General features: G+C 37.0%; 1 protein-coding gene across 1 annotated transcript in view; it reads left to right on the top strand.

Moving 5' to 3' along the window:
- The window catches only part of VPS50 (VPS50 subunit of EARP/GARPII complex), a 78,199-nt gene extending 67,829 nt beyond the window's left edge, over positions 1–10,370 (top strand). The window contains exons 23-28 of the mRNA XM_039707349.1: positions 258–406; positions 1,489–1,585; positions 1,709–1,867; positions 4,245–4,366; positions 7,257–7,446; positions 8,923–10,370. Coding sequence (XP_039563283.1) covers positions 258–406; positions 1,489–1,585; positions 1,709–1,867; positions 4,245–4,366; positions 7,257–7,446; positions 8,923–9,042 — 837 coding nt within the window. The 3' untranslated portion in view covers positions 9,043–10,370. The remainder of the gene's footprint in view (positions 1–257; positions 407–1,488; positions 1,586–1,708; positions 1,868–4,244; positions 4,367–7,256; positions 7,447–8,922) is intronic.
- Positions 10,371–14,275: the final 3,905 nt, after the last annotated feature.

The raw sequence follows: 14,275 nt of genomic DNA, 5'->3' as shown, positions 1-14,275 counted from the left end.
TTGTTTGGGTGTTGTGTAGTGAGAAGATTGTTTGCTGCCTTTTTCTTTTGACTTATTTTTCCCTTGGCTACTGATTTGTATGATCTGGTGGTTTTTTTTCACCCATTTCACTATACTGTTTAAATAGAAATAAGCTTGATTTAAATTACACCCTAGAATTTGAAACATTCCTTCATCTTATCTGGCATCTGAAACTGTTCAGCTGGAGCCATCCTTGCTGGTTTTGTGAGTTTAATTTGTTTAATTCTTTGTTTCAGGAGGTGTCTGCTGATCCTTCAGGAACTCTCACAGCTGCTGAAGAGAGGAAAGAGAAGGTGCCAAGCCCACATCTCAGTCATCTCGTAGTTTTGACATCTGGCAATTCGCTGTATGGCTTGGCAGAGAGAGTGGTGGCCACAGAATCCTTGTAGGTTGTTTACTGTACACACTGTATTTGTGATCACTGAAAGCTATTGATTCTTTAAGGAATTGTGGTTATAATCCAGAGCCTTCTTGACAGGTCAAAAATTCCTACCTCTCAATGTGATCTTAAATATGAACGATACAGGTGAATTCTTTATTGAAGGTACTGGGGTCTAATTCTTTAGTCTAGCAACATGTAAACACAAGAAATGAAATTTTACTGCAGATGATCCAGTAATTTCTGACAGTACATGGCCAAATCTATTAGGAAAAAAGTTTAATTTCAAAGATGCTAGTGGGAATATTTAATCTGTATGGTTCGTTCTGATTTTATATTAAATACTTGCCTCAGAATTCCTTAGTTCATATCAGTTTGGCCTGAATCACCATGTTCTTTGCAGTGGATAGAAGAATACCTGTGTCATACCACAGGAGAAGAGGACATAATAATGAATTAATGCAACTGTAACAAAGTGATTTTTGTTTGAGAAGAATAATAGTAAGAGTCAGCTAGGAATTATTATTTCCTCACATGAGATGATACTTAAAGATTAGGAGTTAATTAAATTTTTTTTCATTTATGCTTAGTTAGAAATATATTTCCTTATAATGTCGTTATTAACAAATTCTACCCCTGAGGAAGAATATGAGATCAAGTTCTGTTTTATAGAATCACTAGCATAACATTAATTGGGAATGTTATTTTGAAATTCTAAGATGGATTTATTAATATTGATGTTGACTGTCCTGCAATGTAAATTATGTGACTCTTGGTCACTGACTTTACTAGACCCTGGCTCAGACTTGTGCAGTGTATCCTCAGAAAAATAGAAATATGAATTTTTGATATTCAAGCCTTAGTCTCTTTATTTAAATATTTTCTTATTTGCAAATACATTTTAAAATTGTCAGAATTGAGACTGCTAGTTGATATGCTGGCGCGCAACTGAGATAGTTCTTCTTGGGACAAAATTTTCCAAGGTTGCATATTGTTATTGCCAGATATGTCAGCTGTAGAGTAAAAATTGTAAAGAGACATGCCAAATGTTACACTTAGTTCACAGTAAATTTTCTTTGCTTTCAAAGGGTATTTCTGGCTGAGCAGTTTGAATTTCTTCAGCCTCATCTTGATGCAGTGATGCCAGCTGCCAAGAAGCCTTTTCTTCAGCAGTTCTATTCTCAGGTCAGAATTGTGGCATTCACAGCTGATTTTCATATAGAAAATTTGAAACTTGTACATTATGGTGAAAATACTTCTACACCATAGATATTTACTGAAATGAATTTTATTTATTTTCTATTTCAGACAGTGTCAACTGCCAGTGAACTACGTAAACCAGTTTATTGGATTGTTGCTGCTAAAGCCATTGATTATGAACAAATGCTTCTTCTCATGGCTAATGTGAAATGGGATGTGAAGGAAATCATGTCACAGCACAATGTATATGTAGATGCTCTTTTAAAGGTGAATAGTTTATGGGAAATGGTGTGCTAGAGTTTATATAAACACTGAATTGCTGTAATACTTCACAAAAACTGTTGAAGTGGCATGGCTAGGACAATACATCATCCTTACAAATGGGAAATAGTAATTTCCCATTTGTAATGGGAAATTTCTCATAGTAATTTCCTATGAGATCTGTCCAGAAGTGTCATTATTCTTGCTTCTAAAGGCTTGTTTTCAGTGATGATTTTTGACTACATGGTGTATGAAATTGACCAAAGAAGTTTAATAAGTCTCATGTTTAAGTCTTGACTGGTAGAGAAATGTGTAGTAAACAGAGTAACACTGAGGAAGATTCTGTGGCCTGAGATATCATTTTAAAAAATCCCCAAACCGCACTACTGCTGTTCTGAATAATTTTGCTGATTGTCTTTGAGATGTATCATAGGAGCTGTAGGTCGAATCAGCACCAATGATGATCATGCAGTATCTAATTGAAGTTGCTATATTAGAAGTTAGCATTTGAAAAGGAAGCTAAAGGGAATTTATTCACCCAACAATTGCATTCAGTAGATGTCATTATACAATTGTCATGTGTTATGGCATACAGGACTAGTTCTTGGGACAATCCCTTTGTCATCCTTTTATATATGCCTAATTAATGTTTCTAAAGGTCTTCAGAGGTAATTTCTGGCAGTGGTAGAATTATGCTAATTAATTATACTATATTAATTACTAATTATTTTTAGAGAAACTGAAAATTTTATTTTAAAGATGTGTGAAGTGTGAATCGCAGAAAAAGCTACACATCTGTGTGAAATAACAGTTTGGATAACACCTTCATACTTTGTAGCTCTTCTCTGCTAAAAAATCAAGGCAAAGAAGGAAGAATTTGACGGAGGATATCATTGCACTGAATTTGATGGAATTGTTGTGATTATTCTTGTTTATGCTGCTGTAAATTTTTGATACCAGTTTGTGCTTAAAATAGTTGATCTCTGGGGCGAAACTTTTTTCTTCTGTGAGTATGCAACTGATGATGAATTTGCTTCAGGACAATCAGAGTTAATACCATTTAAAACCAATTTTAGTCTCTCTATTCTGTAGCTAGTACTAGCTGATACAAAAGCTTTTAAATAACTGCTAAGCAATGAGTTATTTTATGTGTACACTGGGACTCCAGGAACATCAGATATGAGCACAGTGATGAAAGTAATAATCAGCTACTTTCAGTCGTGTGCACACATACAAAGTTCTATATTCAGTCACAGTATGTTGGAAGCAGGTTAAGTGGGGAAAGAAGACTGTTGAAGAAATAGGTTATGGAGCGTTAGGCATCTTCATCTTTAGAAGAATGAGTTGTATGCCAATTAAAGCATGACATTGTGGTACCCTGCATCTTTTTGCCAAATTCATCTTTCAGAAAATATGTGTTAAATGCCAGTTAACTGAAGTTCTCTTCTGACTTTCTTCACTTACTCAATTTTTGAGAGGGTCTGTAAGAAAAAAGGGAAAAAAACCTATACTAACAGCCTTGGAAATAAAATCTCTGTTGAGCAAGTATGGTCTTAAAAGACTGCACAGCAAATGACTTTTGCTGGTTTTACAGAGGAGTTCATTACCATTCTGCTTGATATTGAAATAATTTGATACTTTTTTATATGATAAAGACATTGATCATTGGCAGAGGGTTTCTGTTTCACTTTTAAGTCACAAAAATCATTGTAGTAGTAATTGCATTAAGTCATGACTAGTTTCTCACTCAAAATACCAGCTGAAATCCATCCAGGCCATTGATGATTCATGTGGAAACAGGTGCCTTCCTTTGACCTGAATTGTTATCTTGTGCTGCAGTGTGGTCCTAAACTGTTCCATTTGGCCTCTCTCAGCTCCTTCTAAAGCATTTAGGAATTACCTTATGTGAAAGGTTGAAGAATGAAAAGTGGTTACAATGTTTCTGAGCTTTGAAAACCGGTGGGGTAGGTATTTAGAGGGATAAAGAGATCATCACTGGATTTTCTTCAGTGGCTATATTTTGACTTAAGTTAAATATGAGTTTAGGGAGTGAGGCAATGAAAATGGCATTTGAAGGATAAGCTACTTGGTTTGTTTTCAGAGGTGTTGGATTCACAGAGAACTACAGCTCTGGGGAACAGAGCAATAGTTCCTTTAAAAAAATCACTGAGGTAATGTTGTGAGTGATATACTAGAAAGTGATATGTTTTCTACTTTACACATTGAGTTGTCTACAGTTTGTGCCTATTAAGCCTCTCTTCTTTGCTCTTACTTCTCAGTATACTCTTTCATGTGCATTTCTAATTAGTTGTTGCTGTTGTTGGATGTATAGACTATGATCCATTTTTACATTAAAGAATAAACATCTTTTATGTTCTGTTAGGAATTTGAAGAGTTTAACAGGAGGTTGAATGATGTGTCTAAGAGAGTCCGTATTCCATTGCCAGTCTCCAACATCCTTTGGGAGCACTGCATACGCTTGGCCAATAGAACTCTTGTGGAAGGGTAAGTATTTATTAAAGTCTTGCTTCTGGGTAGGTATGTCTACAATGATAATGTTTATTTTATAGAGTTAAAAGTTCTAATTTTATAGTGTCCTTGTGCGTTCATATGCTTTTGGGGACCTTAAAAATTATCAGTGCTTAACACACCTTAGCAGTTGTTTCACAGTCTGGTGCAGCATTAAGCCTAAAGAGGGTGGTCTTGATCCTAGATACTTCTGAAGAATGACACTGAAGCATTTGAAAATACAGTATTCTTTCAAAGAAACTTCTGTATGAAAACTATCATTTCCCAGCAAAGCAAAGAAGGAAGTTACAATATAATAGTCACTACTTCCATGGTGATGCCATTTATCTTTGCCAGGAAGAAAGATGGAGTTGTCAACACTATCAGTTTTCTTAAAGTAGCCATGGAACATGGTTTTGCCAAATGTATCAAGAACAGAGAGATGTCTTAGTTGGCTTGCTTGAGCACCTTAGTCAGGAACCTACACCTTGCTCATCCCTTACTCTTGTAATCAGTGTCCCAGTCTTTTTGGATTCAATTTTGTCACCTGAGTGTTGTAGTCTTTTTATCCCCTGCATTTTATTTTTATGGTTTTGTCCCCCTACTACATATGATTGGGCTCCTACCAGAACTTCTTCTGCATCATAGAATATGTGCTGTCTTCCACTCCTTCTATATGTTTCCATACTTCTTTCCTGGTTATCTTTAGCCTATTCACTCCCTACTACCTATTTTATTTCTTTGCATCCCACTCTCCTGCTGTCTGCTCTAAATCAGGACCTCAAAGAAAAACCACCCTTCTTCTGCAACTGTTAGCTGCCTATTGAGAATCATCAGCTTCCACTGCTTCAATAAAGTCATCCTTTTTTATCTCCTTCCCATTTTTTCATGCCATCATCCTTTTGCAGTCTCTAGAGAGATCAGTTTCATGTTCAGGGTAACTAAATCTATCCATGACCTGTGTCTGACTTCTCAATTCCTTCATATAACATACGGCCTGTACAACTAGCTCTCCTTTTTGAAATTTATTTTCTGCTTTCAAATGTAAGGAAGTGAAACAAAAGCCTATCTTGTCTTCTCTCTGTTCCCCTTACCTTTCAAGTTGATAACACTGTCAGTCACTATCAACCTCCTCTACCTCAGCCTTTGTGTTTGTTTTCAACTTGATTCCATTTCTTACATCACATCTCATCTTTTGTGGCTTCAGTGTTCATCCTTAACTGTGAAGATCATCACTTTAATCCTTATCTGTGAAGATCATCGCTCATGTGTCTTGCTCCTTGCTGCAGTTCAGGTTCATGTTTGTGACTTACCATGAAACTTTGACCTTTACTTTTGCCTAAGCAGGTTGGACTAGGAATACTTTCCTGATATAATTTGTCCTGTACCATTTCTGAGAGTGTAAAAAGTACTCATTATCATCTTGTCTCAAACATTTGCCTGTAATTTCTTATTCTTAGCCAGTTCTGTTATTTTTACATATCTTGTAGGTTCTTTTCCCACTGTGGAAAGGGAAGGAAGGTGATCTGAATAGCTGGCTCTCTGAATTTGTAACTTCTTTTATCTCTGCATTCAATGAATGTATGGAGTTAAAAGCCATGAAGGAGATGTTTCTCATCCAGTCAACTGAAATTGCTTTCATCAGGCTCATCACTGAATGAAGAATTACCTCCACTGCAGTCAGCTATATCTTTCTTTAAATTTAGTCCTTCCCTATCTCCTAGTGCTGTGTTCTCTCCTGTTTCCTAGCTGGCTTCTTAAGCCTACTGAAAATCATCTGCAAGTCTTCTATGAAGCTCCAGAGGACTTTTGCATTGGCTCTCTCTTGTTTTGCCTCTGTTCCTTTTGCATTCTGCAAAGTTTTTCTGTGTACCAACTCTGTGAAATTTCTTCATATTCTTAACCTGACCTTGTGGTGTATCCAGCTTCCAGCTGCATGTTTCTGCAGCCTCTTTTGCATCAAACCTAATCAGCTAGGGAGTGTGTAATAATTAGGATCAACTTCACGAACCAGTGAAAACTGAGCTTATTTTAGATTTGGTAGAAGGGAAGAGTGAGACAGGGTTGTCACTTGTGGGAGCAACTGGTGGATGAGCTGGATTAAGTCTCTTAAGCCACAGTGCCCCCCGACCCTGCAGACAGTTGAAATTGGTGTTCTTAAGGGCATTGCAGTGTCATTTCCTTTGATCTTGACAAAGGCAGTTCCTTATCCATTTGAGGAACTGCAAAGATCGTTTTCCTTGTTTGTTGCCTATCACTCCACTGTGATCCTTGCTGGTATTACCCTGCTCTTAAACTCATCTACTGTCTCTTCTAACCTGTCACAAGAACAGGCTGGCAGCCTGTTCTTGCTAAATCCTCAACTTCTCACAGAGATGAGCCAGTGCTGCCACCTTTCATCCTCTCATTGCTGTGGCTGTTTTTGAGCAAGTAGCTTTGCTGCTCTCATTTGGTTCAGCAAGCTCCTGATGACCATTCCTAAAGCTGCTGTGGTACCTTTCAGACTCCAGTGGTTGTGATCACTTGAAAAGTCCAGTGTGCTAAATAGCATTGGTTTAATTTCCTCTAACTTACTTGCAGTAAGCTGTTCAATGTGGGATTTTTTATGGCTTTTGGGAGAGGAGGGTATGATTTTTCTAAGTATCACTGGGTGCAGTGGGGTTCTGTTTGATAACTGGGCTAAAATGTGTTGTACTAATGCAAATAAAGCTGTGCAGCAGAAATCCTAAGACAAGTTCTTGTCTGCTCCTAAGAAAAGTTCTTGTCTGTTTTGACTTAAAACCATAATTTTTCTCCTCCTCAAGGTTCAAAATACTAAGTTAACTTTGAGAAGCAAAATTAATTTTATTTCCTTCTAAGTTCTGCTTTGCACTGTTTCTCTTTTTAGTTATGCCAATGTAAAGAAGTGCAGCAATGAAGGACGTGCCTTGATGCAGCTGGATTTTCAACAGTTCTTAATGAAACTAGAAAAGTTAACAGACATTAGGCCTATTCCAGATAAAGAATTTGTGGAGACCTACATTAAAGCATACTACCTGACAGAAAATGATATGGAAACCTGGATAAAAGAACATAGGGTAGGAGTTAAAATTGCATTCTTTTTCTCTCTATTGAGAAGATTCACTCTGAAGATAAAAACATGCTAACTATATAATCAATCCTTCTATGTTAATGCTAAAAATTAATATAGGAATATATAACTATATTTGCATTTATTATAATGAAACTTACATCAAGTTTCATTATAATAAATATTATTATAATAATATTTTTTGTAATGGAAGCAGTATAAATATAGGTGTATGTGTGCATGTACGTGTTCATTTTTATCATATGAAGTTAGGATGTGTTTGACCTAGTTCAACATCTGATGAGTGGGGAGGATGACTAAGCCAGTCACGTCTGCCTATTGTATCAAAAAGTGTAGATAACTAGAGAAAAGGGAAATTGAAAACATTTGTGAGCTCTTCAGAATGTGCCGAAGTGCACAACTTGATCATCAAGAATTACGTTTTGGGATAAGAGCATTTGGTTTTGTATTGCCTTTTGGAGTAGATTGCTTAAACTAAGTTGTAAGGCACAATGGAAAAGAGTCATTGCTTTTTCTTTTCTTCATTTGATAATGCTTAATCAGCATTTCTTGCTGAGATAAGTCTATATTTGTGTTTTGAAAACATTCAGATGCTTTCACTCTACCATGAACTAACACTTACAACAGTTCTGTGTTAGTAACAGTCACATGCTATTGGAGATACCCATTTTTGAAGTAAAAAGTCTTTTAAAGTGAAGTACTTGAAATCTGTATTTTGGGATTAAATCCTCCTAGACATGGAGGAAAGAAATGTGTCTTTGATTGAATTTTCCTTGTATTGCCTGGAACCCCAAGAGAGATTGTGAGTTACAGGGTTTGATGACCTACAGGGAAAAACTTTTTTAAAACACATTGGTGGAAGCTATGTTTGGATAGTGTTAAGACATAAAGGTAATAGTGGAAAATATGGTATTTCCACAGGTGTTAAGAATTGTTTTCTTCACATTTTTGACATTTTTTCCTCCTTTGTCATATACTGAAATCAAAATCATTTGGAGACTCTGCAGACAGAAGCATTTAGAAGCTTGTTGGAAATGGGAAGTCAAAATAAAAAAAAGATCACCAACATTTATTACAGTTAGTGAAAAAAAAAAGTTTTTGTGTTGAAAGCTTAATCATTTGCATATGTTTTCCCACCAAACCTCGCAAAGAATGGAAAATACATTAAAAATTGATTTATATACATGTTCACAGAGTTAGTTTATGTGAACTCTTTCCAGTACTTTTAAAGTCATAAGCATTTTCCATTATAAGCCACCATGTAGAAAAATACAGTTTTTGTTCTCTGCCTCAACTATGAAAACTATCCAGACATGACTGAACTATAGCTTTAAATCTCCCCTGTGTACTGATGCTTCTATCAATTGTGAAATCCACACTGAGTATGTCTGTGTATTTTAAAATTTTCTGTATTTGTCTGGTGTTTTATTCTGCCCTAACGTGATCTGTTTTCATTTGCCAGGAATATTCTGCTAAGCAGCTGACCAATCTGGTGAATATTTGTCTGGGCACCTACATCAACAAAAAGGCAAGACAGAAGCTGTTAGCTACCATTGATGACACAGACAGGCCTAAGAGATAACTGGAGAAAGCTGCTTTCTTTCTGACTTGTACCTTTTTCTGTTCATGTGAAGCACGCAGACATTTCTCTCATGGACTAATGACAGCATTAGAAATGTTGTGCATGACCTTTCTTAGCAACACTGGAGGCACTGTGAAGTGACGATGTTCTAAAATATGACTTTTCTAATCTGTAGAATTCTTTTCTGTCATATTTCTTTTTTCTTTTTTTTTTTTTGTTACTTGCCCTTAGTTAAGGGCCACTGTGTATCATTGATGAGCTATATGTTTTACAAAAGTGTATACTATAAGTAAAATCAAAATCAGAGAGAAACACAATGGCTTAATATATCATTGATGCTCTTTTTAAATTAAAGAGATACTTGAAAATATTATTTCTTTCCTCCCTGCTTTCACCTCCAGAAATTGTGCTGTATTATAGTTCAGTGTAAAGTGAAAGGATATGTACAATAATTTGATCTATGTATCCTGCATGTGGATTAAGAGTGCAGATCAACTAAGTACTCTCATGTTAAAGCCCATCATCTTCATATGTATTTAAAAATGTCTGTTTATTTCAGAATTAATTTAGTCATATCAAAATTATTGACTTCAGATTAATAGAAGATAATAAACATTGTATGCTAATATGATTTTTTGGTGAGACTTTGTTTTTTCAATTCAACAGTGCAAAATGTCAGCAATAATGCCAGGGAATTGGAGTAATGTTTTTCTGACTGAAGTTTTGGATTGATACTAAGGTAATCTTCCTATTTCCTGCTTTGCTGTAGGCATCCTGAGTGATCTTGAGCAAAGTAAAATGTCTTGGCTGCATATGTGCCCTAGAAATCAATTTGTCAGGGCACCACTGACTTTACTGAAATTTTCAGGTTTACCTTTGGTTTTCAATATGTAAAGTTTGAGGAATTTTATTTTTTATTACACAATTGACTTTCTGGAGTGCTCTCAGACCATTTTAAAGGAAACTTTGAGCTAATATGTAAAATAAATTACATAGGCTGCAATCCACTGGTGTGTACAGCATGCTAAATTCTCAGTTTAGGATTCATACTTGCCATTGTGCATTAATTCAGACATGAGGGAACCTGGAGTTAGTGTATATCAGCAGTAATGCAGTGACAGAAAGTTGCCTCATAGAGTCATCATGATTGTTCTTTTCTGTGGCCTGATTTCCTCTTCAGAAGTGTACTGAGCATCATTGTGTGAGTTTAGAGAAAGCCTGTATACAGTTTTAGAAGAATGACAGAATTTACATTTTAAACATTGGCTGTGTGGTATTCAGCTTCCTTGTTTATCTGTATTTTAAAGGAAATAAGATTTAAAACAAAATTTACACTGTTCTTTATTGACCGAGCTGTCTTGCCCAGTTCCATTTAAAACTTGCTTAGAGGTTTGTCACCATATATGTTGAAGCTGAATCACTTTTATCCTCGTTAAAAAGGTGGGACAGATGAAGGTGTGGACTTTTGCGTCAGCCTATCTGCCCTGGAGTCAAATCCTGAGCGAGAGCTCTTGGAAGAAACAGAAACATATTAGGGACTATTAGTGTAAAGTATCTTTTCATTTTCTTCTCTTGGATGACATAAGAAATTCAAATATCTTTGCCAGAAATTTAGTGAGCTGAACTCATTTAATTTCTCCTGCGCTACTTAAGTCATTGTAATTTTAGTGCTTACCAAAAGGTAGAGGTGTAGTCATTGGAATGCAGGGTCAAGGTGAGCAATGAACCACAATCAGGAGTGATTTTTTGTAGTATATCTGTAGTTTGACTTGTTATTTTTAAGTAAGCCCTCAAACAAAATAATGTGCTAGAAGCAGTTTTAAACCTAACAACTGTATGATCTTCAATCACATATGCCTCAGAAATCATATTTTCCACAAGAACTTTTCCTTGTTGCCCAGGATTGATGTGGCAAGAAGCCACATAGCTAAATGGCCTACATACACTCTTAGATACATGTTTTTAGGTAGCCCTGTGTGAAATCAGGTGTTGGACTCATTGATCTTTGTGGGTCTAACTCAGAATATTCTATATATTGCTTGGTTCTGACTGACTAATGTAGCCAAGTTTTCACTGAGTGCTGAATTGTTATCTTAGGGTATGTTTGGTAATTGCCATCCTTTGATATGAGATTTTTTTTATAAAATTGATTGTTGAGCATCGTGCATCTTCGTTCTCCTCTGCAACCAGCCTCTTATACTGCTTTTTCTGCAGTAGAGAATATAGCTTAAATATCCTTTGTGTTTTAGAGGAATATTTTGCAAAACTTTAATAATAGAAAAAAATTGCCTTCAGTCTCCAAGAACACTCACCAGCAGTGCAGAAGTAGGCATCTGTCAGTTCTTCTTTAGCCTGATGAAGACTTTAAATCCTAGTGCCCAGAAAATAAGTAGTCCTCTGATATTTGTCAAACTCACCTGCAACATAGATGAGCAGTTTTCAAGTCTCTGGTTAGGCAAAGCCTGTACCCACACAGGTCAGCACACAACTGGCTTTTCTACTGTCAACTGCTCTCAGTTGTATCTCATGGTGACACTGTTCTTCCAAAAAGCAAGGAACTGGGACAAAAGTAGCAGGAAGCCAGCTGATTGCTTGTGTGGCCCTGATGTACGATTGAGGTCCTTGCTTTGGTATAGGTTTAATTATTCAAAGCAGATGGGAAAGACCATCTTGGATCAGTAGTGCTTCAGCTGATGGGACAGCACACAGAGCAGCCCCTGGAGGTGTGAATTCTAATGCTCATGTGGGTGGAGCATGGCTGTTCCATGATTTCAGGCAAGTAGCTACATTTTCAGGTAATTGACTGTTCCAGGATCTGTTTTTCTCCATGGCTAGGAGCCTTCCCATGTGTACAATAAAAACTTGGCTGACTTCTGATCTTCAGTGGGAAAAACCAGGCCCTGTCCAGGTCTGCTTAGCGAGCCCTGGATGTGGGATGTAAATTATAGCTTGTGTTCACTGAAAGAACAGCCTCCCTTCTTTGCCCTTATCCCCTTGGGGTACAAAAGAGGATGAGTGATCAATGGCTGTCTCAAAGCTTCTGTGAAAAGTTTGCACTCCCTCTTAATTTTTTTTTCAGATATGAATGATAAAGGTTTGTTTTGTGATAGATACTAAATGCAAAGCTGTGGATGTGAGTTGTGCTTGTTACTGTGTCACAGAATGCACAAAACTGTAAGGATCCCCTCTTCTTACTGTGAAACTGATCTGTTTGGGGTCTTTTCCTGTTTAAGACCTCCTATATTGTAAATTACACAAATGGAGATGTCCAAAAAATGCAGATTTATTGTATTTTTGATGTTATCTATTTTGTTTTTAACCACTGTTTGAAACAGCGTAGCATAAAGGCTAAACATTGTACCGACAGTGGGATTATGGTGCAAATATGGAAATAATGCCATTTGCAAGCTGCAAGGTTTCTGTGCTTGATGGCTATTTAAGGATATTTGTGAATGTGTTGTTTTTACTCTGCCAGAGCTGGTTTTCATCACAGTAGAGACTTGGTTTCTAAGGATCTCCTGTTCATCCATGAGATCATGAAGTTACAGCATCTTTAAGTAATACTCAGGGCTTCACAAACACGTGTTTTGGTTTTTTTAAAGTAGGCATAAATCAATAACATGCCATATGATAAAATACATGTCTGAGAAACAAATGATGACACGAGTAACCTTGGTTTTTGTGTTGTGGATCCATTGCTTAATTTTGCAGAGTATTCTGTCCAGTCACAGAGACATTATAAGCTACATTAAAAATGGTTGTGTGTGAACTTAACTTGAGTCTGCTTGGCTATTCTGCTAAACAAAATCTCTACAGTGTACCTCAGCTGTGCTGGTTTGGTCTGTAGCTCTGGATACATAGGTGAAAAGAAAACCTACTTTCAGAGCAGAGATGTACAGGTCTGTGTTACATTTGTGGATTATCTTGCACAGATTTCCATATTGTCAGATTTAAAGTTGTCAAATACCTGTCTAAATGTGTTAATCTTTGAAAAACAAAGTATACAAGCAAGCTGAAGATCTAGGGGAAGAGATGCCTCTTGTCACTAGGCACAAAATGAATGATCAGATGTGCAAAATGACTGCTGGTATTTCTGAAGATCTTTTTTACAAATAAATCCATAGTTCATACCTGTATGTATTTCCCACCCTATATCACTAGTAATTTTTATTCATATATAGATGGTCATCACATTCATTGTATTTCAGTAAACAATAAAAAAGAAATGTCACTTGAGCCTTAAAATAAAAAGGATCCTTATATAGGAAAATAATCCTGGGACTGCTGAGAGCTGTAGGGATGGCATGTGGAATATGCACCACGAATTTGTGTTCCTTGAAATTCATCCTTATATTATAATGTAAATATATACACAGAGCTTTGTGTGAAATATTAGGGACTACAAAAAAAGAATGGTAAAATTGAACAAGCCACATGATATTGCTTTCTCTGCTGTCATTGACACTGGGAGGTGTTTTCTTGTGGGAGTAATGGGTGTCCATTGAGAACAAGGTTATAATCTGAGTCGGAATTCTGAGTTTGGAGTACACCTGAGTTACCATTCTGCTCCCTCTGCCACTGCCTGTGTGCTGCTGATGCATGGTCTGCAGGAAGCACCACACGTGAGCCTGCTGGGAGGAGCTCCAGCACAGCCCAAGTCATTGAAAGCAGCAGGTTGGACACTTGCTGGAGCATGTTGCTCTTGCCCTTGAGGGAAGCTCATGGATAGTCATGCTTGCTGTCCTGGCTGCTGGGGGAGGATACCTGTTTTGGATGTACAACACTTCTGGGTCAGGGCATGGGTGGATCGAGCTGAAATGCAGTGGAAGGGCAGCCTGGTGAAAAAGTAGCTTGCTTTGGGAGAGCTTGCTGTCCTCTTGAGACCTCGCACCCCAATAAATGCAGGAATTCACATACCGGATACAGTTATTAGCACAGTACTAAGCATCTGTGAGTTTTCAGGACCATTTATTTCCAGAAGTGTAGGAAAATGTCATTTATGTAAATGAGTTTGACCTGGGGGTAATTCCCGGCCCTCAGCTGCTAGTTCAGCTGTTTTCTCCAGCACAGTTAGAATATTTAAGCAGCCAAATGTTCCAACCAGCTGAGTGGTCAGGGGTGGTTTATAACATGCTACATTTCACTAGAGGAAATATTTGCCATGAACTGCAGTGGTGTGTCATGGTTGTAATGCCATTAGCCCTTCCTTCCCCCCTTGCAGACACATCCCAGT

This window comes from Passer montanus, unplaced genomic scaffold, assembly GCF_014805655.1.
Source record: "Passer montanus isolate IOZ18808 unplaced genomic scaffold, ASM1480565v1 scaffold10, whole genome shotgun sequence".
Lineage (NCBI taxonomy): Eukaryota > Metazoa > Chordata > Aves > Passeriformes > Passeridae > Passer > Passer montanus.
The sequence above is the reverse complement of the archived record's forward strand: the minus strand, read 5'-3'. Positions and strand labels throughout refer to the sequence as shown.